This window comes from Dryobates pubescens, chromosome 10 (genome assembly GCF_014839835.1).
Source record: "Dryobates pubescens isolate bDryPub1 chromosome 10, bDryPub1.pri, whole genome shotgun sequence".
NCBI classification, from domain to species: domain Eukaryota; kingdom Metazoa; phylum Chordata; class Aves; order Piciformes; family Picidae; genus Dryobates; species Dryobates pubescens.
Genome location: NC_071621.1, coordinates 6,833,505 through 6,855,156, shown reverse-complemented (window position 1 = coordinate 6,855,156; position 21,652 = coordinate 6,833,505). Strand labels below are relative to the sequence as shown.

Genomic DNA, 21,652 nt, shown 5'->3' with positions numbered 1-21,652 from the left:
CTGCACATATTTGTCTTGGCTCTGTTTTTTCTTTTCAGTTGGTCTATTTGCAAGCCTGAAGCTGGAATCCAGCTTTGGCATTGTGCTGGGAGACAATGTTATCAAAAGCGGTGTATGTTGTGGCCAAGAAGCTCTTAACATTTTGCTGCAACTACTTGTGAGGAGGGTTGACATTTTATAGCTTCAGCTCTGCCCAGGTACAAAGGACTAAATTCAACCACAGCATATGGAATGTTTTATTCTCTTTTTTTTTTTTCCCCAGAACACTCTGAATTTCTACAGCAGGCACTAATGGAAGGCCCTTTGCAAACCTCCATTGATGTGTGCCATGAAAATGGCCAATGGATGTCACGATTGCCAGAGAAGCTCTGGGATACTCCCCTCTACAACTTAGCTCTTCCAGGTAAAGATGAATTTGTGTTCTCTGCTGTTTTGTTAGCAGCCCATTTAATCACTGGGATATCCCGTTCGTCTTATTTTGGGATGGCTACATTTATTATTTGGGTCAGTGTGTGGGAGAAGGGCTTGGGGGAAGGTTTGTGTGACGTGTGTGTGTACATGTGGATACTGTTAGTTTGCAATGTTTGTGTTTTCTTAGAGGGGAGAGGGAAGAGTTGATTTATTTGTTTGCTTGTTTTTGAAGAAAGGAAGAAAGGTGGCACTTTTTTTGCAGTCTTCATGTATCATCTTGTCAAAAGAATGTTAATAATCCAAGCATTTGCTTATCTGAGCAATGGTGAGATTTTCCTAACTTGTTCTTGCCATTTCCTACATAATAAAATGGTTCCAGAAGGAGAGAAATAACATTTAACCTTATTTTTACTTTGTTTTGTTTAAAAGAGGCTATGAAGGTATGAAAAAAAGGAGGATAGAGATTTGTAATTAAAACATGGTTTCATTAATGTACAATGTGAGTTTTCTGCATGGCTCTGCTTGAAAACTGGATTTATCCTATTATGGGTCAATGCAGACTGCACTGCTGGACAGCTTATTGGTACTTGATTCGGACCTGTGTATTGTCAGCCTTTTTTTAGTCATATTACTGCTTCTCTCTTCTTTCTTGAATAGATGACTTAATTTTTTTTCCTCAATCTGTCTGAAGAAGCACCAGGAGACAATGGCATGCCTCCTGGCGTTGTGGAGGCAGTAGAGTGATTCCCTTGCCTCCACGATCAAAAGGGTACTAAAACTACCACAATGAAAATGGTACTAACACTAGCCTGTGTTTTCTCTCACACCTGTAGATATGACAGGTAGCTCAGGTGGAATGCAGCAGTGTGCAGACAAATGTTTTATGTAGGTTACAGGACTGTAGGTTAGGTAAGATGGTTATTTAGAGATAGTGGGTCTTCCAGGGCCCCACTCACTTAAAGTAAGACCTATTTTTAACAAAGAACTTCATAAGGCCAAGCAGTCCTCTATTTTGGATAATGCCTATGTAAGAGGATTCCAGGGCAGATACTAAAAAAAAAACCAAAACAAAATATTTTCCTTATTTAACCATCAAGAGAAGAAAATAAATACCTATCTTATGACAGAAAAAAAAAGGTAATTTGTTTCTTTTTTTTCCCTTTTTTGCTTCTCTGCCAAAAATCCCTGGAAAAGCCAGCAGCATGCTCAGTGGTGGTTGTTTTTCTTTTTTGTGGAAAAGGAACCATGTTGTTTCTAAAAAGCTTTCACAGTGGTGTTACTTGGATATTCTAGAAAGCTGAGAACCTGCTGCTGTGTGCCTTTGCCTTCCTGGCTCTTAAGGGTGACTTTGTTATTCTTCTGAATGTTTATTTTGCTTGTGGATATGCCTGCATAGAGGACAGACACAAAATGGGCTTGAGGACAAGTCCATTTGGTGAACACTGGAAGGCTTTTACAGAGCATTGCAGGCTATTAGGTTGGAAGATCTGGGTGGCTGTCCAGCTGACCTACAAAACTAGTCTAGCGCAGGTCAGACCAAAAACAGATCGAGACCAACCAGGTCAAGACAGCTCTGGCAGGTTTTCAGAGGGAGCAATGACTGGGGGAAACCCAGTTCGGAAGTGGAAGCTTATCTCAGATAGAGAGGACAGCAAGGCATGCAAGAAATGTGACAGACTGCATTCTGAAAGTGTGACAAAGAGACACAGGCAAGTCTGAGTAATTAGCATTATGTTTGCACCGGGTTCAGCACAGAGCTGCTGGGGAGATGTTGCTTCAAGCTCTGACGCTACCTGGTGTGGTGCTAGCTCACTATCTTTGCATCATGTTTGATGTACTCATTTGAGTTACTGTAACTCACTGACATCAAAAGGCTTTTAAATCAAAGATTACTATTGGGTTGCTGATTGGCATCAGCAGATGCAATGCCCTTCAATGGAAGCCAGTTCACTTCTCTCAGACTTGGATGTGGTCCCTGAGTATTCAATGGTTTGAATCTTACATGTTGTAAGACAAACTTCTTTGATTGCATGCCCTCATTATCGATTTTCCATCTGCAATGAGCTCGGTGTGGGTGTTTAAAGAAAGAAAACAGGCAGGAATCTGATTTCAAAAGGTGAAAATGTTGAACAAGACACATAACTGTTATTGACAGTTTCAAAGAACTTTATTTCAGATACAATCTTGTGCTTGCTATTTGGCTACTAGAAATATTGCCATGGGGAGCACTAAAATTGACCATTCAAGAAGACATTTCTTAGCAACAGTGAGAGAAGACTTAAAAAACAAAATATATGCATATTCCTTGCAGATACTCTGGTAAGATCCCAGCAAGTCACTTTCCTGAGTTGTTAGCTTTTCATACTGATGCTTTGTAAAATTAGAAGAAATAATGGAACAGAAAAAGCTAAAAGGAATAGAAAATCACTAGTTGCCTATCCTGAAAAAATTGTGAGTTGCATCAGAGTTTCATCTAAGCATGGTGAAAGAAGTGTGTTAGATTTATTAAGACTTCAAAGAAGTCAAATATTTGGGCAGGCTGTACTTGGCTGCGATGCCTAGCCTGTCACTCTGTACTTCCCTGTGCTGGAAAGAGGTGATTTTTGAAGTCCATGAAAGGTGAAATTTGTTAATCTGTCACATGTAAGCTGGGGCTTGGATTTGCCTCTGAACCCTTCAAGTGCCCACCTCTTATGTTGTTTTTCTAGAGAATAGGAGTGTTTAGTTCAAGAGAGCATTTTAACGAGATATTTAAGGTTTAGAGTCTTAGAGTGACAAGTTAAGAGTTGGTCCAGTCAGAAGTGTAAAGAAGATGAATTTCTTCTGTCAGTCCTGTTTTCCTGTGCAGTGATAATGTGACTGGAGTATGAAATCCTGCATTTGGACAACTCCAAAACCGGCACAATCTAGATAAATTGCACCTTCAGCTATTTATTCCCTGAAAAAAGTGAGCTTTCACAGGCAGATAATTATTTAAATGGAAGATGCTGGTTGAAACTAACCACTTTATTGTGATTTGAGGCAGACAACAAAGACATGTATCTTAAATGGAGACTGCTTTATTGGAAAGTCTCAATGCTTTCCCTACATAAGGATTTCCCAGTAGGCTTATCAGTCTGAGGTGAGCAACATCTGTAGGGGAGCCCACCTTTATGCCATAACTACATAGGCTGTCAGGCAATGTAAGTGTGTGATTTGGAAACAGGGTAGCATTTCAGGTATGCACATGCAATATAACCATGTCCTGTGGCCCTGAGTAGTTCAGAAATGATGTTTTCTCTACATTTATTTCTGTATTTACAGGGAGCCATGACACTATGACCTACTGCTTGGATAAAAACTCTGCTGTTAGTGGCAATGAATCCAAGCTGGTGAAGTTCTTAAACAAATGTATACCCTGCATTGTGCACCCTGTTATCATGAAGTGGTCTACAACACAGGTAACTGTTGTCTAGCATTCCCATCATGCCTGGGCAAAGTTGAAGCTTGTGCTGCAGTGCTGAGAGTCTTCACACTGTCTTGTGTGCAATAAAAGAATAGCCTGCTGCCCAGAGAACTGCACTTTCATGAGCTGCTGTGTTTGGGTATTGCAGTTTAACTCCAAAGACCAACATGCAGCTGCCCATTCACTCCCCACCTCCAGGTGGGAGGGGGGAGAGGATCAGAATAGTAAAAATGAGAAAACTCGTGGGTTGAGATAAAGGCTCTTTGACAGGCAAAGCAAAAGCTGTGCATGCAGCATAACAAAACAAGGAATTCATTCACCACTTAACACCAGCAGGTGGGCGTTCAGCCATCTCCAGGAAAGCAGGGCTCCATCACGTAACGGTTACTTAGGAAGAAGAAACACCATCATTCTGCCTGTCGCCCCATTCCTTCTTTCTCCCCTAGCTGTATTTGCTGAGCTTTATGTCATATGGTATGGGATATCCCTTTGTTCAGCTGAGGTCAGCTATCACACAGTATCACAGTATCACGGTATAACTAAGGTTGGAAGAGACCCCAAGGATCACCAAGTCCAACCTGTCCCAACAGACCTCACGACTAGACCATGGCACCAAGTGCCACGGCCAATCTCCCCTTGAACACCTCCAGGGACGGTGACTCCACCACCTCCCTGGGCAGCACATTCCAATGACGAATGACTCGCTCAGTGAAGAACTTTCTCCTCACCTCGAGTCTAAACCTCCCCTGGCACAGCTTGAGACTGTGTCCCCTTGTTCTGGTGCTGGTTGCCTGGGAGAAGAGACCAACCCCCTCCTGTCTACAATCACCTTTCAGGTAGTTGTAGAGGGCAATGAGGTCGCCTCTGATCCTTCTCTTCCCTAGGCTAAAAAATCCCAGCTCCCTGAGCCTCTCCTCACAGGGCTTGTGCTCAAGGCCTCTCCCCAGCCTTGTTGCCCTTCTCTGGACACCTTCAAGTGTCTCGATGTCCTTCCTAAACTGAGGGGCCCAGAACTGGACACAGGACTCAAGGTGTGGCCTAACCAATGCAGAGTACAGGGGCACAATGACCTCCCTGCTCCTGCTGGCCACACTATTCCTAATACAGGCCAGGATGCCATTGTCCCTCTTGGCCACCTGGGCACACTGCTGGCTCATGTTTAGGCGGGTGTCAATCAGCACCCCCAGGTCCCTCTCTGTTTGGCAGCTCTCCAGCCACTCTGACCCCAGCCTGTAGCTCTGCATGGGGTTGCCGTGGCCAAAGTGCAGCACCCGGCACTTGGACTTGTTAAATGCCATCCCATTGGACTCTGCCCATCTGTCCAGTCGGTCGAGGTCCCTCTGCAGAGCCTTTCTGCCCTCTAACTGACTAACATCTGTTCCCAACTTGGTGTCATCTGCAAACTTGCTGATGACTGACTCAAGCCCCTCATCCATATCATCAATGAAGATGTTAAAGAGGATGGGGCCCAGCACTGATCCCTGGGGGACGCCACTGGTGACTGGCCGCCAGCTGGATGTGGCACCATTCACCACCACTCTCTGGGCTCGGCCCTCCAGCCAGTTCCTAACCCAGCACAGAGTGTTGTGGTCCAAACCACGAGCTGACAGCTTAGACAGCAGTTTACTGTGGGGGATGGTGTCAAAGGCCTTGCTGAAGTCCAGGTAGACCACATCCACAGGCCTCCCCACATCCACCAGACGGGTCACCTGATCATAGAAGCTATCCCAGCTGTGTCCTCTCCCAAGTCCTTGTGCACCCCCACCCTACTTGCTGGTGGGGTGGGAAGCAGAAAAGGCCTTGACTGTACAGTCACTGCTCAGCAGTAACTAAAACAGCCCAATACTGCTTCCGGCGCAGATCCAAAGCACAGCCCCAGAGCAGCTACTGTGAAGAAAGTCAACTCTGTCCCATCCAAACCCAGCACGCCAGGGTATGAGACAGGTGCTATACATATCAAATTGTCTTTTGTGAGGGAAAGTCCTGTAAGGCAGGGATGATACACAGACAAAGAAAAGGTGATCACTTGGTACTAGAAACTCAACATCTTTTTTTCATGTCTGTTTATAAGTTACATAGAATACATAGAATACATAGAATAAACCAGGTTGGAAGAGACCTTCAAGATCATCACGTCCAACCCATCAACCAATCCAACACCACCCAAACAACTAACCCACGGCACCAAGCACCCCATCAAGTCTTCTGAAAGCCTCCAATGATGGCGACTCCACCACCTCCCCAGGCAGCCCATTCCAATGGGCAATCACTCTCTCTGTATAGAACTTTTTTCTAACATCCAGCCTGAACCTCCCCTGGCGCAGCCTGAGACTGTGTCCTCTTGTTCTGGTACTGGCCGCCTGGGAGAAGAGACCAACATCCGTCTGTCTACAACCTCCCTTCAGGTAGTTGTAGAGAGTAATAAGGTCACCCCTGAGTCTCCTCTTCTCCAGGCTAAGCAACCCCAGCTCCCTCAGCCTCTCCTCGTAGGGCTTGTGTTCCAAACCCCTCACCAACCTTGTTGCCCTTCTCTGGACTCGTTCCAGCAAGTCAACCTCCTTCCTAAACTGAGGGGCCCAGAACTGGACACAGGACTTGAGGTGCGGCCTAACCAGTGCAGTGTACAGGGGCAGAATGACCTCCCTGCTCCTGCTGGCCACACTGTTCCTGATGCAGGCCAGGGTGCCATTGGCCCTCTTGGCTGCCTGGGCACACTGCAGGCTCATGTTCAGTCTACCATCAACCAGCACCCCCAGGTCCCTCTCTGCCTGACTGCTCTCCAACCACTCTGACCCAGCCACTCTGACATGTAATATTAGTATAACCAGAAGAGGTTTTTTTCTCTTGTACTTCGTTCAGAAAGTAAAAATGATGATCATTGTCATGTGAGGTGTCAGCTGTTTTCCCTATCTGTGTATTTCACCAATCAGCAGAGACAAAAATGTTACTGACTAGAAATTTTTTCTTCCCCATAACAGAGAATGAAGATGTAGTCCCACATGTAAGATTTAGTTAATTTTAAAAAATGTCTAAATATGAAGCTAGTCTTTATCTCTTTGTTTTTCACAAAAATATGTTAAAGACAAAATTGGGCATCATGAGCTTGAGCAAAAGATTCTATAGAATCATTGAGTGGCTTGAGTTGGAAGGGACCTTAAAGATCATTTTGTTCCAACTCCCTGTCGTGGGCTGGGACACCTCCTACTAGACCAAGTTTCTCGAAGCCTCATTCAGCCTGGTCTTAAACACCTCAAGGGATGAGGTATCCACAACTTCTCTAGGCAGCCTGTTCTAGTGTCTCACCACCCTCCCAGTAAAGAACTTCTTCCTAATGTTTACTCTAATTCTACCCTGCTCTAGTTTAAAACCATTGCCCCTTGTCCTGTCATCATGTACCCCTCTGAAGTATGCTTCTATAGAACATACTTTCCTGGCATCAAAGAGGTACCAAGAATCTTTTTACTGTTGTTCTTATTGAAGAATTAGTTAATTATTAGGGAATTAAAACTGAATAATTGATAAATAGTAATATTTATTCCTTGGCTTCTTTTGTTGCATTTGAGCAGACCTGGCAAACTGGAGTCTCAGACAGTGAATATGTCATGGCAGTGATGAATTGATGTGGAAAGACAGAACAGTTCCTTGTCTTGAGCTGCTTTTTGCTTTGTGACTTAAGCCAATGATAGATATAGATACCTTTTAACTTGTAGGTTGCTGGCCAGTGAGGTGACCCTGGTGGTGGCAAACAAGCTCACTACATCATATCATGGTTGCAGTCTTGTCCCTCCCTGAGCTCTGCAGTGATCAAGTTATCTTTGTGAGAAGGTGACTCCACCATTGGTATCCAAAACAGACACCAAGAAGGCCTCCTGATGGCAGGATAGACAGGTTCTGGGATGACTCTTCTACGAGGACAGGTTGAGGGAGCTGGGGCTGCTAGGTCTCCAGCGAGACCTAATAGTGACCTTCCAGTACCTGAAGGGGGCCTACAAGAAGGCTGGAAAGGGCCTGTTTACAAAGGCCTGTAGTGATAGGATGAGGGGCAATGGTTTGAAATTAGAGAAGAGTAGATTTAGGTTAGATGTTAGGGAGGAAGTTCTTTACCATGAGGGCAGTGAAACACTGAAACAGGTTGCCTTGGGAGGCAGTTGAGGCCTCATTTTTGAAGATATTCAAGGTCAGGCTCAATGGGACAACCTGATCTAATGGAGGATGTCCCTGCTCACTGCAGGGGGGTTGGACTGGATGGCCTTTGGATGTCCCTTCTAACCCAAACCATTCTGTGATTCTATGACCTACTACCTAGGAGGCAATGGTTCGATTGAGCCCTGGCTATTATGGATGTAGTTTAGAGGCCCAAATCTTTCTTGTGCAATGGCCAACGTCAGGTTCCATTCATGCCCTGGATGTGCAGCATTGCTCCCCAAAGTTTCCTCTTAGATTTTGCCCTGGAGAGGGGGAAATGTTCACACCCTAATTCAGTATCCAAACCCAGGTGATTAATTAGAAAGTCTAATTTGCCTATTTTTCCCATGCAGTCAACAGAAAGAAATGAATTCATCCCAAAGGAAGTTCAAAAGTGTTATATCATCTGGTGCTCTTTGTGGCCATAAAGGGTACATATTTATGACCTACAGCCATACGCTCCTTTCTCCAGCGTGCTCCAAGTGAAGGTGGGCACAGTTCACTCCTTCAGCTGCTCCAGCAGGCACAGAGGGAGCTGTTGATCTGAGCCACTACACTACCTGCACCCCAGGGCATGCAGGGCTAGGCTGCTCTGCAACCCTGCAGCTCAGGCACAGCCTAGGGAGATTAAATTCAGAAAGTAGGTGGTTGAAGCTAGTCAGGGTGAGCCTCCTGTCATGTACCTTAGGCTCAGTCTTATCCCTAAAGCTGGTTATTCAGATGCAGTGCCTTGCATATTGATCTGGCTTTTACTGAATCCTTTCTGGCCTTAACTGGGACAGTGTGTGCTTTCTGAAACCTAAGCATTGTCCATGGCAGGTTGAATTGAGACAATTTACCACTTAAACATTTGATTAAACTGGTTATATTTTCTTATGCAAAAAAGAACCTTGATGTACATGAGATGCATAATTTGTGAATTTTTGTCTTATAAACTCAGTTTTATTACCTGTTCCATGCAGTCCTCAAATCCAGTAGAAGAGGTCTGAGGAAAGCAGAAATAGAGGAGGATGTCTGTTTTGTAGGGCTTCTACAGGTTCCTAGATTCATAGAACAGTTTGGCTTGGGAAGGACCTTAGAAATCCATCTGTTTCCAACCCTGCTGCCATGGGCAGGGATACCTTCCACTGGACCAGGTTGCTCAAGGCCTCATCCAGCCTGGCCATGAACACCTCCAGGGAGGGGGCTTCCAGGACCTTCCTGGGAAACCTGTTCTTGTATCTTACCACACTTACTGTAAAGAATTTCTTTCTAATGTCCAGTCTAAATCTACCTTCCTCAAGCTTCAATCCAATCCTTCTCATCCTATCATTACAAGCCCTTGTAAAAAGTCCCTGCCTGGCTTTCTTGTAGGCCCCTTTCAGGTACTGGAAGGCCGCTGAAACATCTCCCCAGAACCTTCTTTTCTCCAGGCTGAACAGCCCCAGCTCTCACAGCCTGTCCCCATAAGGGAGGTGCTCTTAGCCCTCTGATCATCTTCATGGCCTTTCTCTAGACCCACTTCAGCAGTTTGATGAACCTCTTTTGCTGAGGGAACCAGAACTGGATGCAGTTAATTCAAACTGTATAAATAGACTTTATCTTGAAAAAGAACAATAATCAGTACTTTTTTCTATTTTTGTTTTTCCTTCTGTTGAGGATGAGTGAGCTCCACAGAGACAAGCATGGTAAAATCTTTGATCTAATAAAATCAATACAGTGTTTCTAAGGTGCTGATCCTGCATTTTTTTCTTTGTATGAGTAGTCTTGTGAAGAGTAATTGTGTATTTACGCACAGGTTAATGGATCTTTAACTTTCAGAACACAACAAAGGCAGAGGTCTGAAACAAATCTAACTTGTACCTGTTGTGTATGCTGCAGGAAAATTGGGCTCTCTCTTGTTGAAATCTTGTAAAATGCTTCAAAGTTGTGGCTTGGTGCTATATAGTGTTTAAAGATGAAAGATCTGTGAAGGATGTCGTAGGGCTAACTGTGCACTTTTTTTCAGCTTTTGAAACAGAAACAGCAACTCTCTTCTAAGCTCTCAGGACCATTGTCTTCTGTTTCACTTTTCAGGTACTGACTGTGACAGAGCAACTTGAGGCTGGAGCTAGGTATCTGGATTTCAGGATTGCCCACAAGGCTAACGATCCATCTCTGAATTTGTACTTTGTGCACATGGTTTACACAACTGTTACTGTACAGGTATTGTCCATACCTTTGGAATGGCTACAAAACCAGCACCGTGTCTTTTATTTAAGACCCATCATAACCAGAAAATGCTGGCCCAAGGTTTTCTGAGTAGTTTGTTTTCCTAATGTGAAGACTTCAAACTAGAAAAACTCAGCAAAGCTGGAAGTTAGTTCTCTGCTGCCTAGCCCCTGCCAAGTGCATGGTGTTTCAAGGGTTTATCTTATGTTGTGCAGGATGCTACCCAGGGCAATCCTGTTTCCCCCATAAGGAGAGAAATTATTAAAGAGAAGAAGGTATTAAAAGCATAATAAAATCACTGATTATTTTTTGAGGGAAAAGTATTTAATTGAAAGACAAATAGACTCAAATCTGGATCCCATGATCAAAATACTGTCAGGTGCTGTGAAGAAACTACTCTGAGTTGTCCTTTGCGTGTGCGTTGTCACTGTGGAGTAGTTTACATCTTCTGTTTTTTGAGAGCTGTACAGCCATGCATAGCCAGCAGCTTTTTATTTGTAGACTACCTGGCTAAACTTCAGTTTCATGTTCATGACTCTGAACCCTTCACATGTTGAGATTTCACGGTGACTACCATGCTCGTGTAAACAGATGCCGTGTCTGGCTACCCTGCTTATTATATGTGTTCTCCAACAAATTGTCATTGTCCATAACAAATGGGGCAAATGTGTCCTGTTATGTTTAAACAAGCACAGAACTTTTCCCTGGATTTGACTTTGCCATTAATATGTTGTTTATCCTCAAAGAAGCTTGGGGAGACAGGTTGAGTGCTAGGCAGTAGGAGATTCATGGGTATTATCAGAATACAAAGCTGTTAGGGCAGTGGTTAGGACCACATCCAAAGGAAATCCACACAGATGTACAGACAGTAGGTTTTTCAGTGATGCATCTTCCTGGACCAGTTTGTGGGTAGTCAGGTGGCCATCCTGTACAAACCTATGCTGATTTTCATTATTGTGATTGGTATTCTACCTCACAATCAACACTCTTGGTTTTATGGCCTTTCCTCTGCGCAGCATAGATGATTTTCTAAGCTGACATGTCTCTCTCTTGTAGGATGTTCTGTGGGAAGTGCTAAAGTGGTTGGAAACTCACCCACAGGAAGTTATCATCTTAGCCTGCAGGAATTTTGATGGATTAACCAGGAGACTTCATCGTCATCTTATTGCCCGTATAAAAGAGATTTTCCACTGTAAACTATGTCCCAGAAATGTATGTATGGGATCCTTTCCTTTTTTCCTCCCTTTTATTTTATGAATGATATACTATGGTAAGATATTTGATTCCAAAATCATAGATACATTCTACTTTCACCGTATTTTTAGCCTGGGAAGAGTAACATTTGCTGCATCAGAGAGAGATCTCTACCTAATAAATTTGAGGACGTAAAGCAAGCTGACATCCCACAGCGTGGAGGAAGGAATTAAATTTGACTGTCATCTCTTGAAAGTTTTGGGAAAATAGTAGGTGGACATGGGCTGCCCAGAGAGGTGGTGGAGTCACCATCATTGGAGGTGTTTAGGAGGAGACTTGATAGGGTGCTTGGTTGCATGGTTTAGTTGATTAGGTGGTGTTGGATGATAGGTTGGATGTGATGATCTTGAAGGTCTCTTCCAACGTGTTTTTTACTCCTCTCCTCTCCTCTCCTCTCCTCTCCTCTCCTCTCCTCTCCGAACCTCTCCGAACCTCTCCGAACCTCTCCGAACCTCTCCGAACCTCTCCTCTCCGAACCTCTCCTCTCCTCTCCGAACCTCTCCTCTCCGAACCTCTCCAAACCTCTCCTCTCCGAACCTCTCCTCTCCGAACCTCTCCTCTCCTCTCCTCTCCTCTCCTCTCCGAACCTCTCCTCTCCTCTCCTCTCCTCTCCGAACCTCTCCTCTCCGAACCTCTCCTCTCCTCTCCGAACCTCTCTTCTCCTCTCTTCTCCTCTCTTCTCCTCTCCGAACCTCTCCGAACCTCTCCTCTCCAAACCTCTCCTCTCCTCTCCTCTCCTCTCCTCTCCTCTCCTCTCCTCTCCTCTCCTCTCCTCTCCTCTCCTCTCCTCTCCTCTCCTCTCCTCTCCGAACCTCTCCTCTCCGAACCTCTCCGAACCTCTCCTCTCCTCTCCTCTCCTCTCCTCTCCTCTCCTCTCCTCTCCTCTCCTCTCCTCTCCTCTCCTCTCCTCTCCTCTCCTCTCCTCTCCTCTCCTCTCCTCTCCTCTCCTCTCCTCTCCTCTCCTCTCCTCTCCTCTCCTCTCCTCTCCTCTCCTCTCCTCTCCTCTCCTCTCCTCTCCTCTCCTCTCCGAACCTCTCCTCTCCTCTCCGAACCTCTCCTCTCCTCTCCTCTCCGAACCTCTCCTCTCCGAACCTCTCCTCTCCTCTCCGAACCTCTCCTCTCCGAACCTCTCCTCTCCGAACCTCTCCTCTCCTCATCTTTTCTTTTGTTAGTTTGTTGTGTTGGTGTTTTTTTTTTGTTGTTGTTGTTTTTTCTTGCATTTCTTGTTTGTTTTAAAGAAAAGTAGGTAGAAGTGTGTTACAAATACAGCTCATACTATGTTTATAAAACCTAAAAGATCCATTTTTTGCCCATTCACAGCAATAATGATAAATGTATTTTTTACATCAGTCTGGTCCAACTCCACCATGCAAAGCAGGACCAACTTCAAAGTTATGGTGAGCTATGGCATCCATTCTTGGCTATCTCCAAGGATGGAGATTTCTCAACTTTTCTATACAGCCTAGCCCAACATTTGACCACATTCATAGTAAATGTGTTTTTTTCTTACCATTCTGAATCTCTGTTGCTCTAACTTGGCTGCTGACTTTCATCCTATTGCTGTGTGTGTCTGGGGAGTCTTCTTTATATTTACCCGTTAGGTATTTGCAGATAGTGATAAGAACTGTCCATAGTCTTCTCTTCTTCACACTGAACAGACACAGCTCTCTGCCTGTCTTTGAGTGTCATTCTCCAGTGTCTAGATGCATGCTGCAAAATGTCAGTGACTTTTTGTACTGCAAAAGCTTCAGCTGGAATCAGTACTTGAGATGCAGACCCACAATTGTGGAATAGAGGGGAAGAACCCATTCTCTTGACATGCTGTCCATGCCTTTACTAATACAGCCCAGTTTGCAGTTGACCTTTGCCATGGGGGCACACTGGCTCATGTTTAGCTTGGTGTCCACAAGGACGTCCAGGTCACTGCCTGCAAAGCATGTTTCTAGCCATCTGCCCCGAGTTTGTCTTGTTTCATTGGCTGTGTCCATTCAGGTGCAGGCCTTTGCATTTGCCTTTGTTGAGCTTCAGGATTACTGTCAGCCTATGTCTCTATCTTGTTGAGGTCCTTCTTATTAGCATCTCTGACCTCAGTACATTTCTGCTGGCATTGACTTTCTTTCCTGGACATGATTAGCGGGAGCTGACCTTCCAACCAGCCTAATGTGCTTTCAGTCAACCAAAGTTCTAGAACAGCTTTAGATTAAAGAATTGGAAATTACTTGATTGCTACATTGTAGGAGCTGAGATTTTTGTAGCTTCCTCTTTTTTATTTTTATTTTTTAACAAGGTGTGGGAGCTTGTAGTAGTTAAACAATTAACATTTCAAAGAATCAGAGGAACAGAGTGTTTTCTCTGGAGATGTGAGGGGTACAGGATAATGATGACCCTGTTTGGGATTTGAATGCAGGCTTTGAAGCTGGTGTATCAGTAACGGTGACTATTACCATTTCAAAGCATTCTGCACAGCAGAGTTAAAATAGAACAATTCTCAGCAAAATGAGGGGATTCTGAATATTCAAGCCTCAGCTGAATAACTGGAGACCTGAGTGATACTGTTTTGTTGTTTCCCCAAATAACTTGTGTTTGTAAGTTGTGGATGAGTAGAGCAATACTGGGGAAGATGGCAAGATTTGCTTTTAGACACATGGCCAGATCTTAAAAAGAAAGAGGTTACTAATTGCCAAATGGCCAAGCTGTTGCTGGTAAGTTTACTGAGTGAAGATGATGAATGAATAGTTTGAGATCACCTGACTGAAGAAATTGTTTGAGTTGTGTCCAGGGGGAGGGTGGAAGGGCAGGCACTGGAGAAAAGAGAAGCCAACTACTTCCCTCAGCCTGGAAGACTTTATTTCTGTAGGGCCTGTGACCAGCACAATGGATCTCACTGTCTTTGGAAATACAGGTTATGCAGCTGTGGGGTTTTTCAGGATTACAAATTAAGATTTATACCAAATAACCAAGTACTTGCTCAGTTATTCTAAAATAATCTGTTGCCTACTTTCTTTCAAGATTGCAACTCTGTTGTCACACAAAAGTAAGCATCAAAGGGTTCATGAAGCAGCTGCTAAGTAGAGGTCTGTATGTAGTACTGGCACAGGCCACAGCATGACAACATTACATTGTGTTTAAAATTTTAATTGCTTTCCATGTGTCTGGCTTTGATCTGGATTGCTAGGTTTTAAAAAATCCCTTGTTAGACATCTAGTTTCATTTCTGCTTTGTTTGCAAAATAAGCACCTGTGCTCATGTACATGTATCTGGTAGTTGTTTTTTTGGCTCTTATCCCACACCTTTCATTCTTTTTCTTTTTCTTTTTTTTTTTTTTTTTTTTCTTTAAGAGGTTTTCTTTAAGAGGTTCCAGGGCTCAGGCCCAGCCAACATGGATTTAGGAAGGGCAGGTCCTGCCTCTCCAACCTGATCTCCTTCTATGATCAGGTGACCCGTCTGGTGGACGTGGGGAGGCCTGTGGATGTAGTCTACCTGGACTTCAGCAAGGCCTTTCACACTGTCCCCCACAGCAAACTGCTGGCTAAGCTGTCAGCTCGTGGTTTGGACAGCAACACTCTGTGCTGGGTTAGGAACTGGCTGGAGGGCCGAGCCCAGAGAGTGGTGGTGAATGGTGCCACATCCAGCTGGCAGCCAGTCACCAGTGGCGTCCCCCAGGGATCAGTGCTGGGCCCCATCCTCTTTAACATCTTCATTGATGATATGGATGAGGGGGTTGAGTCAGTCATCAGCAAGTTTGCAGATGACACCAAGTTGGGAAGAGATGTTAGTCAGTGAGAGGGCAGAAAGGCTCTGCAGAGGGACCTTGACCGACTGGACAGATGGGCAGAGTCCAATGGGATGGCATTTAACAAGTCCAAGTGCCAGGTGCTGCACTTTGGCCACGGCAACCCCATGCAGAGCTCCAGGCTGGGGTCAGAGTGGCTGGAGAGCTGCCAAACAGAGAGGGACCTGGGGGTGCTGATTGACAGCCACCTAAACATGAGCCAGCAGTGTGCCCAGGTGGCCAAGAGGGCCAATGGCATCCTGGCCTGTATTAGGAATAGTGTGGCCAGCAGGAGCAGGGAGGTCATTGTGCCCCTGTACTCTGCATTGGTTAGGCCACACCTTGAGTACTGTGTCCAGTTCTGGGCCCCTCAGTTTAAGAAGGACATCGAGACACTTGAACGTGTCCAGAGAAGGGCAACAAGGCTGGGGAGAGGCCTTGAGCACAAGCCCTGTGAGGAGAGGCTGAGGGAGCTGGGGTTGTTTAGCCTGGAGAAGAGAAGGATCAGGGGTGACCTCATTGCCCTCTACAACTACCTGAAAAGTGGTTGTAGACAGGAAGGGGTTGGTCTCTTCTCCCAGGCAACCAGCACCAGAACAAGGGGACACAGTCTCAAGCTGTGCCAGGGTAGGTTTAGACTCGAGGTGAGGAGAAAGTTCTTCACTGAGCGAGTCATTCGTCATTGGAATGGGCTGCCCAGGGAGGTGGTGGAGTCGCCATCCCTGGAGGTGTTCAAGGGGAGATTGGACGTGGCACTTGGTGCCATGGTCTAGTTGTGAGGTCTGTTGGGACAGGTTGGACTTGATGATCCTTGGGGTCTCTTCTAACCTTAGTTATACTGTGATACTGTGATCTTTTGAAGGCAGCTGGAGTAAAACAAAGGCTTCTGTCATGTACAGATTTTTGTAGTATGAGTAGTTTGTATCTTAATGTTGCAGTTATTTTCTGACCTAATTATGGCTTGCACTCTCTTTCTTGGATGAAGTAAGAGGGATTCCCATGTTCATTCAACCCCTGGCTGTCTTCAGAGATTTACATGAAACATTTTTCAACCGCCTTTGGCTTTTAATTAATAAGTTAATTGAAACATCAAAAAGCCACCGCTTCCTTTTCACAAGGAACAGACACAGCTTTTAATGACAACGTTCTTAAAAACCCCAATACCTGTCAAATATGTTAGTTTTCACAGAATGGCAGGGGATGGAAGGGACCTCTGAAGATCATCTGCCAATGGCTCTGCTAGAATAGGATCACACAGGAACGCAGGCAGGTTTTGAATGCCTCTGGAGATGGAGACAAATTTTGCAAGTAAAACTTGTCAGAGAACCTCAGTTCTCTCTGAGGACCGGAAAATACCATTGCATATTGAAGCAGTTACATGTAACAGATCTGTTTCAGCCTGTCTGTCTGAGAAGGTTTCTGACTCAAGTGTTCCTCTTTCAATTCAAAATGTCTGGAGCATCCCAATTTCAGAACCTTTCCACTTAAGAGAAATCAGAATTAAGGTATTGCAATAAATTTTTTTTTAATGTATTTTATAGTTTAATATCATACACCACAGTAACTTATTTACACAGTATATTTACAGGTTCTGTTCAGTTGTGGGTATTACATTCCACATATAAAGACTCTCCAACACAGTGATTCAGACTGGAAATACAGGTTCTGTGCTCTGCGGTTTCCCCACAGATGGGATCCTGTGGCAGATTAGCTGGGGACTCACGGCTTGCTCCTCTGTCCGGTATCTTCCCAGATACTGTGACTATGATTCGAGCAGTCCTTGGCTTGGAGAGGGCTAGGGGGCCTCTCTCTCCTGTGTGCTCCATGGCCAGGCTGTAGCCTCTTCTGAGATTCAATTCTCTAGGAGCTTTTCCCCTTTCTGCCTTGGTCCAGGTGCAAGGCCTGGGTGTAGTTGTTGCTTGTTAGTGCAGGCCCTTCAGCTGCTACTCGGGCAGCATTTGGCTCTTTTGCTTGCTGGGTAAGAACAAGGCAAGTTGCCTGACTTCTTGGCTGTTTTAAATACTGTCCCAAGACAATTAATGCCCTTTGGTAACACAGAGCCCTGATAATTGGACCTATAGGATGGGGCATATCCAAACATGGCCAAGGGCACACACAGTTCACAGCTGTGTCACAAAGTTAATTACTCGTGCTACGTGTTTCTCTGGACCCCAGGAACTGTCCAGGTTTGCACATTCACGGGTGCTTAGCCCATTGTCTGGGCTGGGGCATGTTTTGGGGTTTGACCCTTCAGGACACATATCTCTTGAAGGCTTACATTTAGTCTCACCAAGTCCTAAGCAGTTAATTTCTTTTTTTAATCCAAATTTGTCACTGTAACCACTGATGTAGAGCATTTGCCAAGAATATTCCTCCTTCTCTGTGACTGTATTCCTCTTCTGTCTCCTCTCACCAAGTGACTTGTGTCTTCTCCAAGCAAATTTTCAGCAGTGGTACATGCATGAGAGCTCACACAGGGATAGTTTCTTGTTACACAGGTGTTAAGAATTTGAGTTACATACTTTAGCATAGCTGAAGGAGGAATCTGCTGAAGCTTCCAGACTCCTGTTAGCCCTTTCAGTTTGTAATCCAGCCAACTACCTGCTGGGCTGCATGCTTAAGAGCTTTGTTTGAAATGAATCTGTGCCTCTTTACAAGGGTGTTGTCACTTGTTGGTATTTGAACTTCAGGAATGCTGTGTTGTTGATTTCAACCTGGGCATGCTGTCTTTTAGGTGGTGCCGACTCTGCGGACCATGTGGCAGCATGGCCATCAGGTTATAGTCTCCTATGAAGATGACTTGGAAGTGGAGAAGCACCGTGAGCTGTGGCCTGCGATCCCCTACTGGTGGGGAAACAAAACTGGCACTCGTGCTCTTATCCAGTATCTGGAGCGCATGAAGCGGAGGGGCCGTCCAGGTAGGCACAGGGAGTCACCTGGAGGAAACAAGGGACATGTACAGCAATGAAAAACAGATAGGACGTTGGGCAATTATAGCATTATGGGATAGAACCACTTCACGCATGCAATATGCCCATGTTGCGAGTCCTCTGCCCACCTGTGGGCGAGTGCAACATTCCTCTCTGGCAGTGCAAATACACATCTTTCTGTGTACATGCACAGACTATAGAAATTGTGGCAGCTGCTTCATTTGTGTGATCCCATGGAAAACAAGCCTTCAGCACAGACCAGTTCACTGGCACTACCATACCCTATCTTACACATAGCAGACTGCTTCCTCAGTCCAGTGCTTGCTGCCTTAGCACTGATGATGAGGGAAGTGCATCGTAGAAGGGTTTGAGTTGGAAGAGACCTTAAAGATACATCTTGTTCCAACCCTGCTGCCATGGACAGGGATACCTTCCACAAGACCAGGTTGCTCAAAGCTCTATCCAGCCTGGCCTTGAACAATTCCAGGGAGGTGGCATCTGGGCAACCTGTTCTAGTGTCTCACCACCCTCGTGGTGAACAATTTCTTTTTAATCTCTTATCCAAGTCTTCCCTTTCAGTCTCAAAGTGTTACCTCTTGTCCTAGCACTGCACTCTCTGATAGAGTCCCTCTCCATATTTCATGTAAGCCTCTTCCAGGCACTGGAAGGCTTTTGTAAGTTCTCCCTGAGGCCTTCTCTTATCTGGGCTGAACAAGCCAGCTCTCTCAACCCTGTCCTCATAGAGGTGTTACAGCCCTCTGATCATTTTCATGACCCTTCTGGACCCAGCAGAGCAGGTCTATGTCTTCCTTATGCTAGCCTTGTGAAAAAAAACCAAACCAACAACCAAACCCTACAAGAATAATGCTTGAAGGCTGTAGTTACCTAACCAGCACAATCATGCTGGTGTAATCTAAAATGAAAGAAATTCAGTTCATAACCTGATGCAGCTCTGTGATGTGCATGAGTGAGGTGATGCAGGGGAGAATGCTTCAAAGCACGCTTCTCAGCCAAAGGAAAATGCTCATGTAGGTGCATCCCATGTTCCTGTTCATCATGGAGGAAAGCTAAGCATCTGGAAGTAACCCTTAGTGAAACAAACATACTCCACAAAGTAGGACTAGTTAGTGAAGAACTTTTAGGCTAAACTGGAATGGGTCAGTAACGGCGCTTAGTTCAGTAACTTTACTACAGCGTGTAGTAACAACAAAGGGAGACAGTTTCCTGAAACAGTTTTAAACATATGTAAAGAGCATGAAGTGATTCCCAAAGGAACAAGATCTGGAGCTAATGCAATGCTGAGCAGTTTCAGTTCTCCTCAAAGGAAGATTTAAACTGTCACCCTCTGATTTTGTTTCAGAAAAATTCTTTGTAGCGGGGATTAACGTTACTGAAAATTTAAGGTATATTCTCATCCACCCATTTGGATCATTGAAGAAAATGACACTCAAGAGTCTTCCATGCTTGAAAATCTGGATAAGGCAGCAGTATCCAGGACCAAAAAAAGAATGTATTAACATCATTGCTGGAGACTTTATAGGAAACGATGATTTTGTCAAAGATGTGATAGAACTTAATAAAAAAATTAATCCTCAGCTACACTGTCAAAGTAAAGGGGCTGGGAAAAGTAGCATTGAATTCTCAGCTTCTTAATCTATGAAAAGATGAAAAGGCTTTGTCTGCATTTAATGTGCCCTGGCTTAAACATCCCGGATCCTATAAAAGTCCAGTTAACTTCAACCAAAGTTAAAGAGTCAGTAAAGAATGTGCTCCCAGCATCATCAAGGTTTCAAGGCCTCTTCACAGAAAAGACAGCAGGCAGACCCTGCTAGGTCTCTAGATGACTATGGTGTATATATAGGTATAATTTATTTGGAGGTGCTTAGGTTTGGTAGGAGTTTGCAGTATGAAAAGTCCTTAATTTTATTTAATTTCACATAGGAACAAGAAGGAGAAATATGTCAATAACTGCATGAATTAATTTGTAGTGAGATTTTTATCTTTCTTGTAATGGTAAAGATATTCTGCACTTCTTACAACCCTGATTCTTTTTTATCAGTCTGAAATTTACTTCTCTGTTTTCATAGTTTGTGTTAAATATACAAAAGGAACAGTTGAAAATATTTTGGATAAAAAACATTGCATTGACAATCCTATTTGACCTAATTTATATATACACACACATAATTAACATTGGAGATCTACTGAAAGCAACTGTTGTTGTGAGCCCCTTTGCCAACAGGGTAGTCACTAAATTGCCTATCTGAACACTTATTTTTTTAATCACCCATGCCAGTTCTGCAGTGATAAAGGTACCAAAACTAGGCCCCAAGACAGTTTTGTCTGTGGGAATGAAATCTGTTTCACTAAGTATTGCCAAAATGTGCCTTACACCGCAGAGAGACATATATGAAACAAATTCCTTATCTAAACTCAGACTGCTCTAGAGATACAGAGTCTTGGCTTCTGTCTTGCTCATTCGGGGTTTCACACACAGTCTTTTATTTAGCTATTTTAGTAGCTGTATAATTATTTTTCTTCTCAATAAGTAGTTTTTGCTTATGTAAAAACTAAGGGGTTTATGCTGTTTGCCATTGCATAGCAAGCCTGTTTTTCTATTTTTTTAAATGAACTGTGCAATAACAGATGATGATGAAAGGAAGTGAAATGGCAAGCATTGGGACTCGAATCAAAACAGACCTTGTATAAAGTTCACTATGCAACGTCATTGATATACCTCGTGTTTTAGATGCACTTTATATGCAAAAGCTGAGTTTGTGTCTGGAAAGGTGTTAAATGTTTTCCTGACATCAGATCAAACTCACTCTCGACTTCTCAGCATGAATGGCCAAGATGCTACCTCTTCATGCAATACGTAGGAATTAAACCCTGAACATTCCATGTATAAAGATGGCTTTCTAAATGCTTTGTTTACAATGCTTTTATCTTTGCTGTTACCTATGTACACATCATCCTGAGCAGTCATTCAGTTTTGATTTTGTTTTTTAGAGTCTCTACTTGCAGGAAGTGTTATGCTATACATACTCCAAATTGGTTTTCTGCCTGGATTTTGTACCCTCACGTGGCTTGTTACTCTGTTCAATAAAATTTGGATCTCTCTGTAATACAGGTTAAAATAGCTTTGCTTCTCCTTTCTGTGATGTTGATTGTTTTCCTTCTTCACAGTAGTAATTCATAACTCAAGTAATGGATCAGGTTCTCTCTTTTTTTTAAATTTGTGAAATAATTTCACACATAGCCCAGTTTGCTATACCTTAAACACAGTTTGCTATACCTTAAATGTCTTCTCTAAGAACCAACACAGAATAGGTATTGTGGATAAATTACCGCAGACAAAAAACCTGTATGGATAAATATGGGTTCACAGTTGTAACTTCCTACAATGGTTTATGTATGCAAAACAATCTTCTGCCTGGAGATAGTTTAAGGGCAAGCTGTCTGAAA

The 21,652-nt window shown here is 44.1% G+C and overlaps 1 protein-coding gene across 1 annotated transcript; it reads left to right on the top strand.

Moving 5' to 3' along the window:
- Window positions 1–247: 247 nt before the first annotated feature.
- PLCXD1 (phosphatidylinositol specific phospholipase C X domain containing 1) lies at window positions 248–20,037 on the top strand. Its single transcript, XM_009902604.2, has 6 exons — window positions 248–403; window positions 3,715–3,851; window positions 10,097–10,225; window positions 11,288–11,443; window positions 17,992–18,175; window positions 19,548–20,037. The coding sequence occupies exons 1-6, from the start codon at window positions 292–294 to the stop codon at window positions 19,838–19,840; spliced, it is 1,011 nt and encodes a 336-aa protein (XP_009900906.2). The 5' UTR covers window positions 248–291; the 3' UTR covers window positions 19,841–20,037.
- The last annotated feature ends 1,615 nt before the right edge of the window (window positions 20,038–21,652 follow it).